The sequence below is a fragment of the Xiphophorus hellerii genome, chromosome 3 (assembly GCF_003331165.1).
Source record: "Xiphophorus hellerii strain 12219 chromosome 3, Xiphophorus_hellerii-4.1, whole genome shotgun sequence".
Classification (NCBI taxonomy): domain Eukaryota; kingdom Metazoa; phylum Chordata; class Actinopteri; order Cyprinodontiformes; family Poeciliidae; genus Xiphophorus; species Xiphophorus hellerii.
In genome coordinates, this window is record NC_045674.1 from 20,035,702 (window position 1) to 20,051,795 (window position 16,094).

General features: G+C 38.7%; 1 protein-coding gene across 4 annotated transcripts in view; it reads left to right on the forward strand.

The window, feature by feature from the left end:
• ptprub (protein tyrosine phosphatase receptor type Ub) overlaps positions 1–16,094 on the forward strand; it is a 231,326-nt gene that overhangs the window by 136,879 nt on the left and 78,353 nt on the right. For all 4 annotated transcript variants that reach the window (XM_032558323.1, XM_032558324.1, XM_032558325.1 and 1 more), the window contains exons 4-7: positions 501–582; positions 5,015–5,130; positions 12,582–12,756; positions 15,604–15,897. In XM_032558323.1, the coding sequence (XP_032414214.1) occupies positions 501–582; positions 5,015–5,130; positions 12,582–12,756; positions 15,604–15,897 (667 nt within the window). The remainder of the gene's footprint in view (positions 1–500; positions 583–5,014; positions 5,131–12,581; positions 12,757–15,603; positions 15,898–16,094) is intronic.

A 16,094-nucleotide genomic window follows, 5' to 3' on the forward strand; every position in this document is an offset into this window, starting at 1 on the left:
TGATATTGATTAGGTTTCATGAGAGCCCAGTGCTCATCTCGCTTATTGTTCCACAGGACAGAAAGGAGGTTTGTCCTCCCTTGAGTATGGTGGCCTTGTGAAAGCTGTATTATCTGCTGTTATGGCTTCATAGCAGCTCGTGTCCTGAATCTACGATGGCGCTCATGACTCAGGCACCACATTGTGTGGTTCGTGATAAAGCAATTATTTCCCATGGCCCCGCGGAGAGAGACAAAACTTATCCGTCTCTGCGTTGAGCCTTCGGTATATGTCTTATTTTTCTCATTGTCTCCGCTTTTGTTTTGGATCAGTAGATGTGAAATGGGCTTGTTTCTAATTAATGTGTCTTGCCACCGATGGGAGAACAAGATCAACTAAAAAATAACACACACAACTTTCAGTGTTGAAAATCACTCCTGCTCTTCATCTGTGAGAGCACTGAGTTTCTGACACGTGCATGCTCATACAGAGTTATCTTACGCTTATGCTTGCTTTCACAGGTGCTAATTGAGGCAACCGTTTCCAGGGAGCGGAGAGGTTACATTGCCTTAGATGACATCATGGTGCTCAACTACCCCTGCTGTAAGTGCCACTTCACACAACAGTTACACAAGGTGCTGCATGCCAGCCACATTAAGTGATTGTAATGTAAAAATGTGTGAAAATATATTTCAAAGCAGCTCAAAACATCAGTAGAGCTAAACGAAGAGTAATGACTGAATGACCTTTTATGGCAAGCGGGTTTATCATACAGCTCTCTGACTGGATCTTCAAACCGGATATCTGAAAAGTTTATTAAAAAATTTAATTTTCTTATATCCCTAATTTGGCCTTTGGATATTTCAAACAGTGCTCATCAAAGGATAAATGACATTTCTTTTCTCAGTCAAGTGTGCTGGACTTTCAGCTCCAGATACCAATAACAATGTTCTTCCTGCCAATTTCTTGGTCAATAAAATCATAACTTGCAACAACCACAGTGTAAATATCTGGTGATAATTTTGTTCCAGATATCTTAAATTATTATTTTGTAGAAGGAAAGCTGTATTTGTGGATATGTGGAGCTGAACCTAGGTAGAAAATAAAATTAATTCAACTTGTCCAAAAACTGACATTCAGTATTTTTAAAATTTAGACTCTGTAAAGGTGGAAAGACTCTTCTATGTAAATTAATTAAAAAGAATGTAATTATGTATGTGAAAAATACATTTAAATTATGCCTAATCCATCAGCACTGCAACTTAAATTGTGAGGATTTTTTCTTTCTCCTAACACGATTCCCAGCTTTGAGCCTTAAAATAAGTAAAACATTATTTAAAATAGATACATTTAATGTTAATTCCAATTTATTGAAAGATAAAAGCATATGTTACTAGAATTTTCTTGATGTTACAAAGACTTAGACATTGTGCATACCAAGAGTATGTACAATTGGTTTTGAAAACCCTGAATACACAAAATGCCAACACTTACCTTTACTTAATAATTGTAATCTTTAAAGCACTTACTGAAGCTGATTTCCTGGACAGATTTTTCAGTTCTTTTTTAAAAGCCTTTTTTCCCCCACCAACCACCACAGTTTAAAGCTTTGTGAGAAGGCAGTCCAGGGTTTTTCACTGCCTGCACCAAAGGGCTTTTTGTGTCAGTAGCGGAAGGAGAGTGTTGCAGTTCGGTGTGTTCTCGGCCCCTAAGGACCTCCTGCAGAACAGAGTGACTAAGACACCTGAACTTACCTGGACAGAGCCACTCTCTGAACTCGAGGCGCCTTGTCGGCACACTCAACACTTCCCAAACTCAGATGGGGATCAAGTCCCTGCTAATGTCAGAGGAGAAATGTTGTGATTCTGATGAATTTGGACATTTCAGGCTTTCTTTGTTACAGATCAGTGTTTTTATGATGCAAACACCAGCTGTGAGATTGGGTCGCACCCCAACTGTATACTTACCACCCAGCAGGCCACCCTGCTACTCCTAGACACAACAGATGGCATCTGCTGACTGCTCCCACTGTGACCATTAAATAATTAAGACTCTCATCAAGACCTGAGCGCGCCTTATGATGTGGCGCTCGGCCAGCTGACATCACTTGGCAGCGAGGAGTGTGGGGGAAGTACGAGACAGAAGGCAGCAGAAAGTGTTAAATGGTCAAAAATAGAATAAACCTATAAAAAAATCTCCATGTTAAGAATTCTGGTTAAAGCACAGTTGACATTTCAGTTTTATCCTCCTGAGTCTCAGTCTTTGACTCTGAAACTAGTGTTGCAGTTCAATGAAATATTCATCATGCTAAAGAGTCCTGAGGATAAGATCTGACACATTTAGCCGTACAACAGTGAGGCTCCAGCCAACTGGGGGGTGTAGTCTTTTTTACTCGTGCTCATCTCCCTGTTTGTTTACTGTCTGTTTAACTCTCAGGCATAAATAATGAAATATTCGGAGAGGAGGGGGTGGGGGTGCAGTTACTCAAAGGGAACATGGTGGCCACATGTGGGGTACAAATACAAGCGCTTTCCCTAACTTACTGTACAGAAACAAGATCAAGAAATTTTCGTCTCCATCTCTGCAAGATAGAGACGCAGTTTTGTGCAAATCTGAGCAGGAGATGAGCGCGATCCAAACATTTGCTTCTCCCTGATGCTTCTGCTTCACAGTTGCTCTCTCGTCGCCACCTGCCAATCATCTAGAGTGGCACGTCGGCATGTCCTACACAGTTTTCTCAGGGATGGCTGGCAGCGTGGTCGGCATTTACCCAGCACTTTGGCACAGCAGGGGTTTGCTTCTCACTCTTTAATTGTTAATTGGAAAGTTGGACGAGAGGGCCACTCCCACATGCTGACTCATTGGCAGCTTCACTCAGCACACTGGGACGTTATTAGTCAAACCGTGGAAGGTTGATGCTCACTCTGTGGCTTTTCTTTGGAAACTCACACCTACATTATGCTCATCAGTAGAGATCAATCCTGTCTCTTAGCAAGTTATTTTAGTAATGGACACTCTGCAGTCGTTTTCAAACATGTTTGCTTCAGATTCTTTTTTTCCAGGATTAATACTCTCCTAGACCGAATCTTCCCCAGGAAGAAATAGCAACTGTTCACATTTTGCGCTGGTTTGAAAACTTAAAGAGAGCAAAGAAGAACAAGGAACTAAACAAATAGAGTAGGAAAGTTATTAAAAATTTAAACACTGTTCACTTAGTACCCAAAAGTTTAATGTCAATTTTATTGATTTGGCATTTATAACAAGGAAGACAGAAAAAACAATAAGATTATAAAATACATCACAAACATAAGAAAGGTTAGAGAACAGAATCAAGTTATAAATATATATTAGGGTGAAAAGTCAGAGAGCAGAAGTGGGTCGGACTTTTCCTCTCTGATTTCCTCAGAAATCATCAATGTTCTGAGCAAATCTAACATAGAGCTTAGTTGTTCCAGAGGACAGAGGCAGGTGCTAAGATCAGCTCGACTTCATGATTTAGTTCTTGTCAGGAGCATTTGGTTATTTGACCTTAAGGTTCTTGAATGGGTGTGGATTTGTGAAATGTATCGTAGATAGAATGGTGCCAGACCACGAAGAGCCTTAAACACCAACAACAAAAGATGGAAATCTCTCCTGTTGCGTAGTCATGTTTTCATGTATCGGCTAGGAGTCATTTTCTCTCAGGCATTCACTTTCACCCTCCGATTTCAAAGACAGGAAGACTGTTGTCTCAAATTTCTTACAATATCCTGAGCGTCTTGGAGCAAAAAAAGTAATTGGTGAACTATAAAAAAATTCACCTGTGTTGAGCCAGAGGATCTGATGAGCTCTCCATTAAGACACAGCTAGATTCTCAACTCAAATTAAGATCCGTACTAAGGCTGACTGCAGCCCAACATCCACAAGACAAGGTCTGGACTTCAAAAACCAAAACAATCATTTAAAGACCTTCTCATCTTCAATACAACTTTCAGCTTTCCCCTTTTGACTGTACCTTATGTACCTTTGACAGATGGAAGAAAATGACAAGAAAAGGTTTTGTCAGGACAGTCTTGATGGCTTTAAAAGTTACTGGTATGACAGTAACTCCCATTAGAGATATTTTCCACATAAGAGTGAAGGAGGCTCTATTGTGGTCTAAGGAGATTTTGACTTCAATGGAACAATGGAGCTTCAGGTTGTGCAAAGGCATCAAATGTGCAGCTGGCTATGTGGAGATGTTGCAATTGATATTCCTCTTGCCTGGGAGCCATTGTGTCTGCAGTGATACCTGAGTCTTTTGTGCCCAAAGCTGCAGTTCAAACCTGTTTTGGACCAGGCTGTTTGTTGTCCTCATCTAATTTCCACAAATAAATGAGGATGAATTGCAGGGGAGGTTTACAAGAACAGATGTCTGTTTCTAAGCATACATACCCTCTTATGAAAACACTCACCACAAACACATCGAAGCAAAGTTTTGAAGTGATCAACCAGAATGGTGGAACTATTACTGACTCCTTTTTTGACACTCTTACTTCTGTTTTTCTCATTGATGGTTGTAAACTTTTGATCAACTAATGAAAAGCCTCTGATGTAATTTTCAAGAAATTGCTTTATCTTTTTCCCCCTCATTTTACAACTCCCCATATTGCATTGTACTCTATTGATCAAAAACGATGCTTTATAAGAGGCCTTTTTTTTACTTTATTTGTTGTGAATGATATTAAAAAATTACAATGTGAACTGCTTTTTATTATGAAGCTGAGAAATTTAAGAAATTACAATGTTTCTTGTCTTCTTTCACTTTTAAGAGAAAGAAAGAAAATGTGAATGTTTTGAATATGAATCATACACAGATAAAGGCTAGAAGAAAAACTAAATTGTGACAATTTATTAAATCAAATTCAAATTTACACCTAACCTGTTGTAGTGTTTTGAAAAACAAGGAAATGACAAAATACTTGAAAAGTCAAAAAAAGCCTTGACAGCAGTTGAGTGGATTTGTGCTTCATAATGTAGTACGTTAAGGTGATTCTCTCTCTTTTACTTTCTGTAGATAAGGCCCCACACTTCTCCAGGCTGGGAGACGAGGAGGTAAACGCTGGCCAAAATGCCACTTTCCAGTGCGTTGCAGCTGGAAGGGCCTCTGAGGCGGAGAAGTTCCTGCTGGAGGTTAGTAGTTTGATGGAGTTTCCGACTGAAGTACCTCATGTATTTGAGCTAGATTTGAGTTTATTGAGTTATTTCCATGAACAAAATCAATGTGAAATGTCATACCAATAAAAGCAAGAACTGAATTTAGTTCATGTTATATTGCCATAGGGTATGGCTGAATTAGCTTTTCTTTTTTCTGATTTACACCAAAGCAAAGAGTAATCAAATAACACTATGGTTTTACACACAGAGTCCTTAAACATTGTTGGATAAATTATTTATGTTTGACAGGAGATATGAGGCTAGGTCAAGGGCAAAATGTTCCTTGCCATCACTTCATCGACTTGTTTGGGTGTGAAGTAAGAAGTTTCTCAATAAAATGTTAAAAAATAATCAACATATTCTTGGCAATGGGCTGGGAAGGTCAGGAATGGACAGCCAGCCCAGAATAAAGGAATGAGTCTCTGATCTAAAGTGAAAATTGGGAGCTGGGCTGCTACTTTAGGATTTGTAAGCTATCATGTTGTTTTCTAATTAAGAACACAACTTGCTTTTGTGGATGTGTTGGAGTGTCATAACTTGCTTTTTCTTTAGATATGACTTCTTTAATGTTACAGAAAAAAATGTTTTGTATGTTAAAGTTAAGAAATTTAACTTCTTACTTTGTAAATGTTAAATATAATCCAGTTCCAGTAATCTTCTTGCAGTTCCTTGCGTGAGGTAAGGCTAATTTAACCAGAAAAGCTCAACTTACCTTCATAAGGAAAAAGTCTTGGAACCTTGCAACATGCAGCCATCCCCCTGCTGGTCCCTCAAGGGGTGTGATCGTTGACTACCTCACTTTTCACACAAAGCATTTCTATAGAGGTCCCCAAGCGTCATAGATACAACACAAATAAAGTAAATTATTTGATTATAAAGTGAAATCACCTTGTCAGAAAGCAGTCAGCTGCCCTGGAGAACTTTCTGAATACACCTAACATTTATAAGAAAAGGAAAAACATCATTGTATTAAAAATTTTAACTTTTTTTGGAAGCGGGACGGAAGACTTGTACAACACACTTTTAAAAACTGAATGCTCTGGAGGCTTTGCAGGTGGATGTTTTACCTCATTCTACCAAATCGGTCCAGAGCAGCTCCTGTCATCCGTTATCTTCCACTTATCAGAGATTAGTCTGCAGTACTAGCAGCTGGTAGAAAAACATCAGACATCCCTCTTCCCAGTGACACTCTACAGTTGGGAGAAGAGATTTGCAGACCTTCAGTCAACTTTCCTGTCTGTCTCCTCCCGTTAAGAGATGCCCATAAACTTTGATGTTTATAGAAGTTATCCTATCCAGATGCATTCAGCATCTCAGATGACTCTGCAGAGTAGCAGCAGCTTTACTCCAAACTCACCTGGATGACGCAGTTCCTTCCCCTATAGCTCTACTTCAGCCGTCCTATAGGTAGAGCTCATTTCAGCTGCTTACATTCAATATTTCTGCCATATAGTCTAAAGATGGACTAAGATACAAACAGGAGCTAGAGAGGAACACTGAGTGCATATTTTAATGATAAATAAGAAAACTTATAAAGCTTGTGGCAGGCAGAGAAAAAAAGAAGAGGCAACGGGATGCAGCTCAAGGGAAAATAGATGGAGGAATCAGCAGAGAGTATTACAGACCAGACAGCTTAAATACACTGAGGTAGAGAAGACAGTGGCATGGGAACCAGAGGGACTAATAAGAGGCAAGCACAGGCAGCTGGGGAAGAGGGCAGGCAGAGGGAAATTAGGAGATGAAGACCAAATCCAAGTTGATAAACAGGAAAAGATTAAAACAGGAAACACAGATTATGGGATTGCGACAATCTTCATGACAGTCTTTTGTTCATATCACCATTAAAAATAAACATCTGTTTTACTGTAGATAAAGCCTTAAACCATCTATCCTTCCACCACTTTATCACAACATCACTTGTGAACAAGACACCAACATACTTGAACTCCTCTGCTTGACACAACTATGTAATTCTTAAAATCTGACGATATCTACTGAGTAAGGAATGAGACAAATGGAAAACATAGCCATAACAGATCTGAAAAATACTGATGAATAAGTGGAAATCTTTTACTCAAGCTGCTCCTAGATTTAAATAGATCTAAAATAATAGAATTCCACGTTTGGTGTTCACAAAGGTCAAAATGACACCATTCATTAATTTTAACCTGATCCGCACCAACAAGGCTTCATTATCAGATTCTTTCAACAGGTTCAGAAAACATACCTCAGGGACACAACATAGAAAAGGTGCTTTGGGAATATAATAAACCATTTTTTCCAGTTATTAACCAAGAGAAAGAGCTGACAGTATGGTCTGGATTTGTTCACAGCTTCTGATAACACACACCTCGCGGTAGGAGTTTTCTACTGGAGATGTTCTTCCTCACTGTTAGGCTTTAATGTGTGGATTTCTGTTTGTTTCAACCCTTTCTAGCCGCTATCTCAGGACTCGCCCTCCAAAGAACCTAGAAATAAAGTGTCGACATCTGCCATAATAAAAGCCCTAAAACATAAGCTGTAAAAAATGAAACAAAACCCAAAGTAATGGATTGAATCCCAGAGAAATCCCAGTGAAATCCCAGTGAATCAAAGGCTTTATTGTGCCTAGATTTGATGGATGAAAATATCAATGTATAGCAGTGAGAAACTACACTTTACAGCAGTTCTAACTGTGCTGCAGTTGCATCATTGGAGGCATCTCTGGGGTCCTGAGGTTTAGCTCAGACCTCAATAAACGTTCCAAAGGCACTGGATGAAGGGGGAGTAAGTTAAACTAATTTACTGATCAGTTTTAGCAATTGCTTTTGATTCCCTTAGAGGTCCTTTTGCATATTTTTCTTTTTCAAATGTCTTAGTTGTTTCTCTGCTTTTTGTTGCATATTCAAGAAGTTTTCAGATTAATATTTAAACACTCCAAACAGCAGTTTAGATGTTCATACAAAGCTCTGTTTAGTAATACAAACCAGTAAATACCAATACTAGTTTTAAGTGTTTTGCAGCTTTTACTTTCAGGATTATCTTCTTTTTAACTTAATCCATCTTCCCATAAACACTGACCAGCTTCTCATTCCCTGCTGAACAAAAGCATACCCACAGCATGCTGCTGCCACTGCCATGTTTTACTGTGTGAATGTTGTGTTCAGAATGATGTGTAATGCACGTAGGTCAAAAATATTTCTCTCACATGTTAGCTATGTCTTCTATGTCATGTGGAAAACTGCAAACAGGACTTCTTATATATTTCAAACATTGCTTTTGTCTTTCCAATCTTCCACTAGCATATTTGTAGAGGTCATGACTAATAGCTTTCCTGACCTGACCTAATAGATGTTGTCAACAGTTTCTCCCTCTTCTGCTATTGACACCAGGGGCTGCTTCTCTACTTAATCAATTCGTCATATAACTTGTCAGTTTTAGATTGTACGTATGCCATATTATATCCATATTTATACAATTGTTTAAATGAGAATTTGGAAGATGGAGTATGGAACCAGGAAGTAAGGAATATTGCTTCAAACCCAACCCTAAACCCCTCCACAACACCATGACACATCTGCTTTGCTCCTTGTTCTTTAGGATGCTGTTTGTTCCCTAATGTCCTTTAAGCAACCTCTGAGATTTTGCACAGATTGACACAAATTATGTTATTTCTTATTGTTGTTTATTTACAATTATCAGAGTAAAATATGTTGCAAACAAACTGATGGCACACTTTTTAGGTTTTCATTTGTGAGCAGTTTTCATTCACTGTTTGCATAAACTCTCATAGTCCGATTAAAGGACATTTGGGCTCATGTCAAGAACTATTCTTTAAAAAACGTCAAAAGAAAAAGGATAAAAACTGGCTCAAATATCTTTTTAAAGTCATTCTGTTTATGTCTTTTTATTCCACATCTTTTTCTTGATTTTTCTCTTTGTTGTTCTTTTAGCAACTTTTCAAACTGAGATTTGAACAGTCGCTTCAAAGAAAATCTAAGGCTCTTGGGCATAAATGTTCCCACACAGATCCCTTTAGTGAAGCAAATCAATAAGTTAGTTTTAAAGTTTTACTTAGAACCACTGCAGTAAGTAGAAAATGTTACCTCACATAACCCGTCAAGAAAGGATTTATTCCGTTGTCATTTTTCCCATTGCATTTATTGAGACAAAACTCTTTCTAATGTTTCTTTTTCTTCTTCTTTGACTCTTTCAGAGGAGGTGGAGGAGCTTCACACATTTCTTCTGTTATTGTTTCTGTGCTTCTAAGGAATAAGGACAGAAACTTATTTCTGTGCTTATTCTGATTTTGAAATCAGAATAAGTGTTAATATCTTGTTATAGTATAGTTACATCAAACAACATATTAATTGCTGCTGCCAACATCTTCCCACCCACAACAGCTAATGTTCATCATGGCTGATCAAGGCAACCCTGCTGCATTGTGTAAAAGTAGCTCATGTTTGATTTTGGTCACTGAAGTGTGCTCCCTCACACCTCTTTCAGCAGTCTCCTTTTTTCCTTTGTATGAAGACAAATGCTTTGGGTAATTAGCTGGCAAAAAAATGTACTGATGCCAGCTGTAATAAGTACTGATGGTTACTACAGAGCTCCTACCCCATAGCCTCTCCTCTAGCTATAGCTGTCCTCTTCACCATCTTCTTGTCTCTCGAACCATTTCTTATATAATCCTAAAGCCGTGTTTTTATGTTGCTGTGTTGGTTGTGTATGCTGTAACAGCTGCAGATCAGTCTTGGCTGCTCACGCCTGCCAGATTAACAGATCGTTTTGTCATTTCCTTGCCAATTAGCCACAGCCAGATTGTTTTGATAACATGAAGTGATCTCATGCTTGTTTGATTTATTCAGATTTCTCTTGCCTCTCCTCTTTAATCCAAATTCTCGTTGGCAAAAGGGAGGAATGGAGTGCCTTAGAAAAGTTATACCCACAGAACCGTTTCACAAGTTGTCACATTACAACCACAAACTTAAAAGTAAATTTCACAGGAATTACACAGTATTTAGTGCTGGTCTGGCATGTACAATCTCAATTAAATACACTGAAGTTTGTGACTGGGATGTAATAAAAATTTAGAAATGTTCAAAGAGATGGAATACTTGACCAAGATACTATAAAACATTTAGAGATGATTTAAGACTATGTGATTAAGCCCTTTTTTCATTTTTTTGTGGCTTCAGGAGTGGTTGCTTGCTTAACCCTAATCGGTGGTTTTAGTGTTTATGTGTTTGTTTGTGAAGCTTTGGTGTGTGGTTCAAGTGGTTTGTGGCTTTTTGCAGGCCATCAATTCAGGCTTTGAGCAGAAGCTGTGAACGTGCAGTGGTACCCAGAGGTTTCCCTGCTGATCCCAACATGCTCACTTGCTTTGGATTGTGCTGAAGCACACAGATCAAAAAGTATCACGATTTATATACACCACTTCACACAAAGAAAATTGCCTGAAAACATGAGAAAAAAAAAGTCAGATCCTGTGTGTGTTTTTGAGACTTCATGGGGTTGACAAATGTTACTCGTTTTAATGGTGTGGAACAATGTGAGAAATGTGCTTGCAGTGCAGCAGCAAGGTGAATCACACAGCATTTGTTTGGATGTCCAGCTACTGGTGTTTAAGTGTGTGAGGGTGTTGGTGGGTTCTCGGTTTCTGAACTTTAATTCCATGTGCACATTTTTACCTTTTGTTTTGCAGTAAAACATGCAGCTACTCATCTGCTATCCTTTTTACTAAACTGATCAAACATTAATGCATTGAAGCTCAACTGCCTACCTGTTCTAGCTGCTGAACAGGAGTCAAGTGTTTTCACTAAATTATATTGGCAACATTTGTAGATGGGGTCAATTTGGGAATACTTCTAATGAATTGCGTTACCTCCATAATCAGTATTAATTCAAAAAGATTTCATTTGTAATTATTAAAGCATGCCTGATTGTCACAATGCAAGAATAAATCAGTTAGATGGTCCTTCATTTCTAACCAAGTTCAACATAATTGAACAATTCTTCATTTTAATCACACAGTGCTAATAAGAACTGACCCATCTAGCAATAGCGTGTGTGCACTGTTGCGTTTGAGTCCCAGGAGCTCACTGGGCAATAACTGTGTGCAGGGCATGAATGCAGGATGTGGTAGGTCAGATGTTGTGTTCAAGGGCATACAACAAATACTGTTCCTTACAAGATAAAAAGGAAGGAAATAAGTGATTGCAGGAAGAAAAAAAAAAAGAAACTACACTAAGTGATACTATGGGTTTCCTCGTTTTGTTGTCTGGGTTATTGATCTGAGTCATTTTAGAATGCCAATATTTCATTAAACTTATTGCAATGCAAATGCTTGAATGCGCAGTAGGTTTAAAGTTAAATATAATCACATAGTAGTTCTATTACTATCACGTTGGCCTTTGTTAGTACTGTGATCATGTTCCACTTTGCTCTAATCAATGGATGCTGCAGCTTTCCTTTACAGTGACAGACTATTTTTTGTCCCAACAGGACAAATGATAGTCTTAAAATGATGCTTCAACAGAGGTTAGCTGGATTAAGGGACCAGCTGCAATGACTATAAAGAATACACTTTTTTTTAAAATACTGAAATTCTAACCTACCAAGTCATGGCTGACAACCTAAGGTTTTGGTTATATCGTGACAAAATAACACACACACTCCCTATCAGTTCTTTCATTTACTTGGAAAAAATATGTTTTTTTACATGATTGCAACTTGTTGACTTGAAACACAGAAAGTCATTGCAGAGCAAGGAATTGCCTAGTCTAGTATTCGACTAATCAGCACAACTCCTTAGAATAGACTAAGGAGAAAACTGCAGCAGTAAATACAGTCTTTCTTTCGCAACAGATTTAAAATACCAGTTCAACAATAACAAGAATTTCAAGTTGAGTTCAGTCGATGACTGAGTCACTGAACGTACTCAGTCTGTAAAATTATCAGAGACTGATCATTTTAAAATGCCTTCATCCTGTCATCCCGGCAGTTTTAGTAAATGAGTTAAACAGGCAGTACCAAGACATAAAGGAGCAGCCAAATATTATGACTGAATGTCACCTTCCACTCATGATGAGTGTAAAATAAGGAGCAATAAGTCTGATGTATGTGATCTTCTATAACACAGACCAATAGGCTCTAGCACAGGAACTGAAAGTCATGCACCATTATATGATTTAAAGAATCATAGTAATAACTAAAGTTATTTTTTTTAAATGTTCAAAAATATGCAACTCCTGTTATTTGCATATTTCTTTCAGTTGCTATTAAATTTTTGGTATGCCTCAAAGAGCTGTACAGTGTGTTTGCACATTGTGGATGACTGAGTGTTGGTTGCTTTCTGAATGGCCTGACATATAGCTGTCTCTGTCAGTGAGAGATACACATGATGACCCATCCTGTTTTCTCTGACCCTGTCCTCTCCTGTTTTCCAGAGACACAATGGCGACATTTTAACTGCGGCCTCGGTCAAGCACTTGAGTCATCGACGCTTTGTGGTGTCCTTCCAGCTAGATAGTGTTCAGCGCTCAGATCAAGACCTGTACCGCTGTGTCACTCAGTCATCCAGGGGCTCCGGGGTGTCCAACTTTGCTGAACTTGTTGTGAAAGGTAAAAAAAGGAAAAAAAATGTCTTCTTTTCTAACTATTATGCTTCCAACCAGTATGAAATTTCAAAGTGATATGTTTTTCTTCTGCTCTTGATCACTTGCTACAGTGTGAGATAAAGTCTAAATATATAGCCAATTACATTGTGCCAAAACAGTTAATCTTGAACTGTATCCCATTGGTATTATGGGAGCAAAAACTGATTCTTGGCATCGGTGCTTCATGAGCTGAAGTTGTCAAACACGCTGCCATCTTGGGCGCTTTAGCTCTCTGACAAAACGCTGCTCACTTGACTTGGACTCCTGCAGACCCTGTCATATCATGAAGCACAGATGGTGACCTCACTCTCATTACTCACCACAGCCCAACAGCCTGACACGACTCTGACAGCATAGTAATGACATGGCAGTGGTTTGATGGCATAACAGACTCCAGCCCTCAGCTAAGTGAAGATGAGAAGGGGAAACAAGGACATCACATATTCCTATCTTCTTCTCTTGGTTGCTCTAAATTCAGCTTAAAGCTTGCAAGAGCAGAAGCACAGAAATTGGCATTTGCTCTGTTGTTGTAATTGTTTATCTCTATTTTTACAAAATAATAACTGCTTTTGTGACATTGACATTATTGCAACCTTGAACAAAAGTACCTGGATTTGCAATAAAATAGAATTGAATTTTTGTAAATATATTTTAAAATACATTATTTAGGCTATTGTTAAGGTAACACAGTTCTTCTTAATATTAAATAACCTCTCATATGATGACATAATTTCCATTATTTTTGTTATTATAATAATAAAAATGTATTTTATATTGCTATAAAAATCCCACACAGCTGTTTTCTGGCAATAATGTCTTTAGGTGTCTGAAAAAAAGCAGTTCTAAAACCTCTTGAATATTAAGTCACAATCGGTGGGTACCGCCTGCTACCTAGCAACCCAAAACATCTCGTTCTGAAAGGAGATCAAAATAGGCAGAACTGAACAAAGCGAAATCTAGGCTTCTTCTGACTTGTTCAAGGAAGGATAATAGGTCTCCTCTAATCAGACACTACATGTTATGTGTGAACTGAAATATGTGCAGTCAAATTTGTCTTTCTTGAAATGGGAAAGTATTGGAGCGTTCTTTCAGCCGTATGACCAGCTGTATTTTACTACACAACAGGCAGAGAATCCTGTTTTTTTTTGTTTCTTTTTTGCTCTGCATGTATCTCAGACACCTCATTAGAACCACTCAAGTACAGCATAATGAAAAAATGTATCTTGCAAGTTTGGCTATTTAGTTGAAGCCGAGTGCATCCAGCGCAACTCAGACTCTCACCACTACTGACAAGTCTGTCGATCCGTTCTGCTGCCACACAGTTTAAATCCCTCTAACTGATGTGAATACATCAATCCATTTTAGTCTTTTCATAACATGGACGCTATATAAAGAATCTCTTTTCACTAAACTGTTATTAATTTTCCAACCATCAGCTGCCTCTGAATCAGGGGAAAATCCGCAGAAAAGAAAATCAGCCTTGCAGTCCATTCCGTCTTCTTACATTCTTGAGAAGAATCATAATGTGCTTTTTACGGCTGCTATGCTTCTTAACTTTTCAGACAAAAAAATGCTTCAAAAAGTTATGTGAAAGTCGGTATAAATTCTCTTCTCCTCCTCTGCAATGCTAAGAACCTTTAATGAGTTAGGCCTAGTCATTTTAGTAATGTTGAAAATGTGCAGGAATCGTACAGAAACTCACTTATTGCCCCATAGCAGACAGCAACTTTTCACATAATTAAAAATAAACAAATTCATCATTCTCCATTTCTCTCTGACTTTATTGTACCCCTGCAGTACCTTTGCATTTAATTTAGACTACAGCTGGAGATATGCTGCATTTGCACACCCAGATTCATAACTCTGAAGGTAGATACGATCTTAATTAAACAACGCCGGTGAGTTGATTGTGAGAAGCTATAAAACAAACAGAAAATACCTCTCAAATTTGCTCCAAATTACATTCAAGGGTACAAGATGAGAAGAACTTCCTATTTGCAAACTTAGAAAACTGTCGAAACCATGAGTGAGTTGTTTAAACTTTAATCACACTGGCCACTGCTTGTGGCCTAAAGATGCCCTTTTAGTTCAGAAGCAGTCGATGTCAAAACAAACAGCTGCAGGCCAAGGGAACCAGGACGTGAGCTTCTGGTAATGTGTAAAACACACAGTGAGGCGGGCTGAAAAAAACTGAGGCGACTCTGCTGGAATGAATGATTAGTCACAGCAACAAATCTCACTCTGATCTCTTCTCATGCCTTGTCGACATTTCTTTTCTATTCCCATTCCTCACTCACACGGTGTAATTGATCTGCCTGTAAGTGACATTTGACCGGTGGGCTGTGGTGTAAATTCTTGCTTTGGAAATCCTGAGTGACAGTGATGCAGAGTCTCCTGTTTCATCACTGTGAGCAGCTCTGTGGACAGATAGAGAAAAACATAAACGGCGCTTAATCACAGTTAAAGGCTTGTCGCATGCTTTCCATTTAATGTACATCTGCTCTTTCCCTGTCACTACTTTTTCTGAAGTTCATTCAAGCCCATGAATGCCTTGCCAGTATGAATGACTAATTGACTGTGTAACCAGAATTTGGTCTGCTCACATCCTGTAGTCCTTACAGCTCCATCTGAGACATAAAGCTTTAAGATACTGAAAAATGTGGTTGCATAATACTGATCGGAAACGTTATTATTCTGATGTAATTTTTTTTAAGATTGTTAAATTTTGCAACAGTTCTCCTAGTATAAGTTTTTTTTCACCCAAATAAAAGGGGGCCTAAAGTGAAAAAAAAACACTGCTTTCCTCTCACAGTACCTCCATCCCCCATCGCGCCGCCTCAGCTGCTGCGCGCCGGCTCCACTTACCTCATCATCCAGCTCAACACTAACTCTATCCTGGGAGATGGCCCCATTATCAGAAAGGAGATTGAGTACCGCGCTAGTCAGTCCCCATGGTCAGAGGTGCATGGAGTAAACATGGTCACCTATAAACTGTGGCACCTGGATCCGGACACCGAGTACCACATCAGCGTGCTGCTAACTCGACCTGGTGAGGGTGGAACCGGCCCCCCTGGACCTCCGCTCGTCAGCAGAACCAAGTGTGCAGGTGAGCCCTCTAATCTCATTTTAAGTCTATTTGGCTCATTGCAGCTGCAAGGAAAACCTTACATAGCTACTTTGTAAAAAGTTCTCATTATATTCCTGTGAGTTAATCTCAATTACGTAAAATGTATGTAAAGTATTTCATTTCTTAAAAAAATATTTCATGTTTGGAGAGACATGTAATAAGGTGAAAACATATCG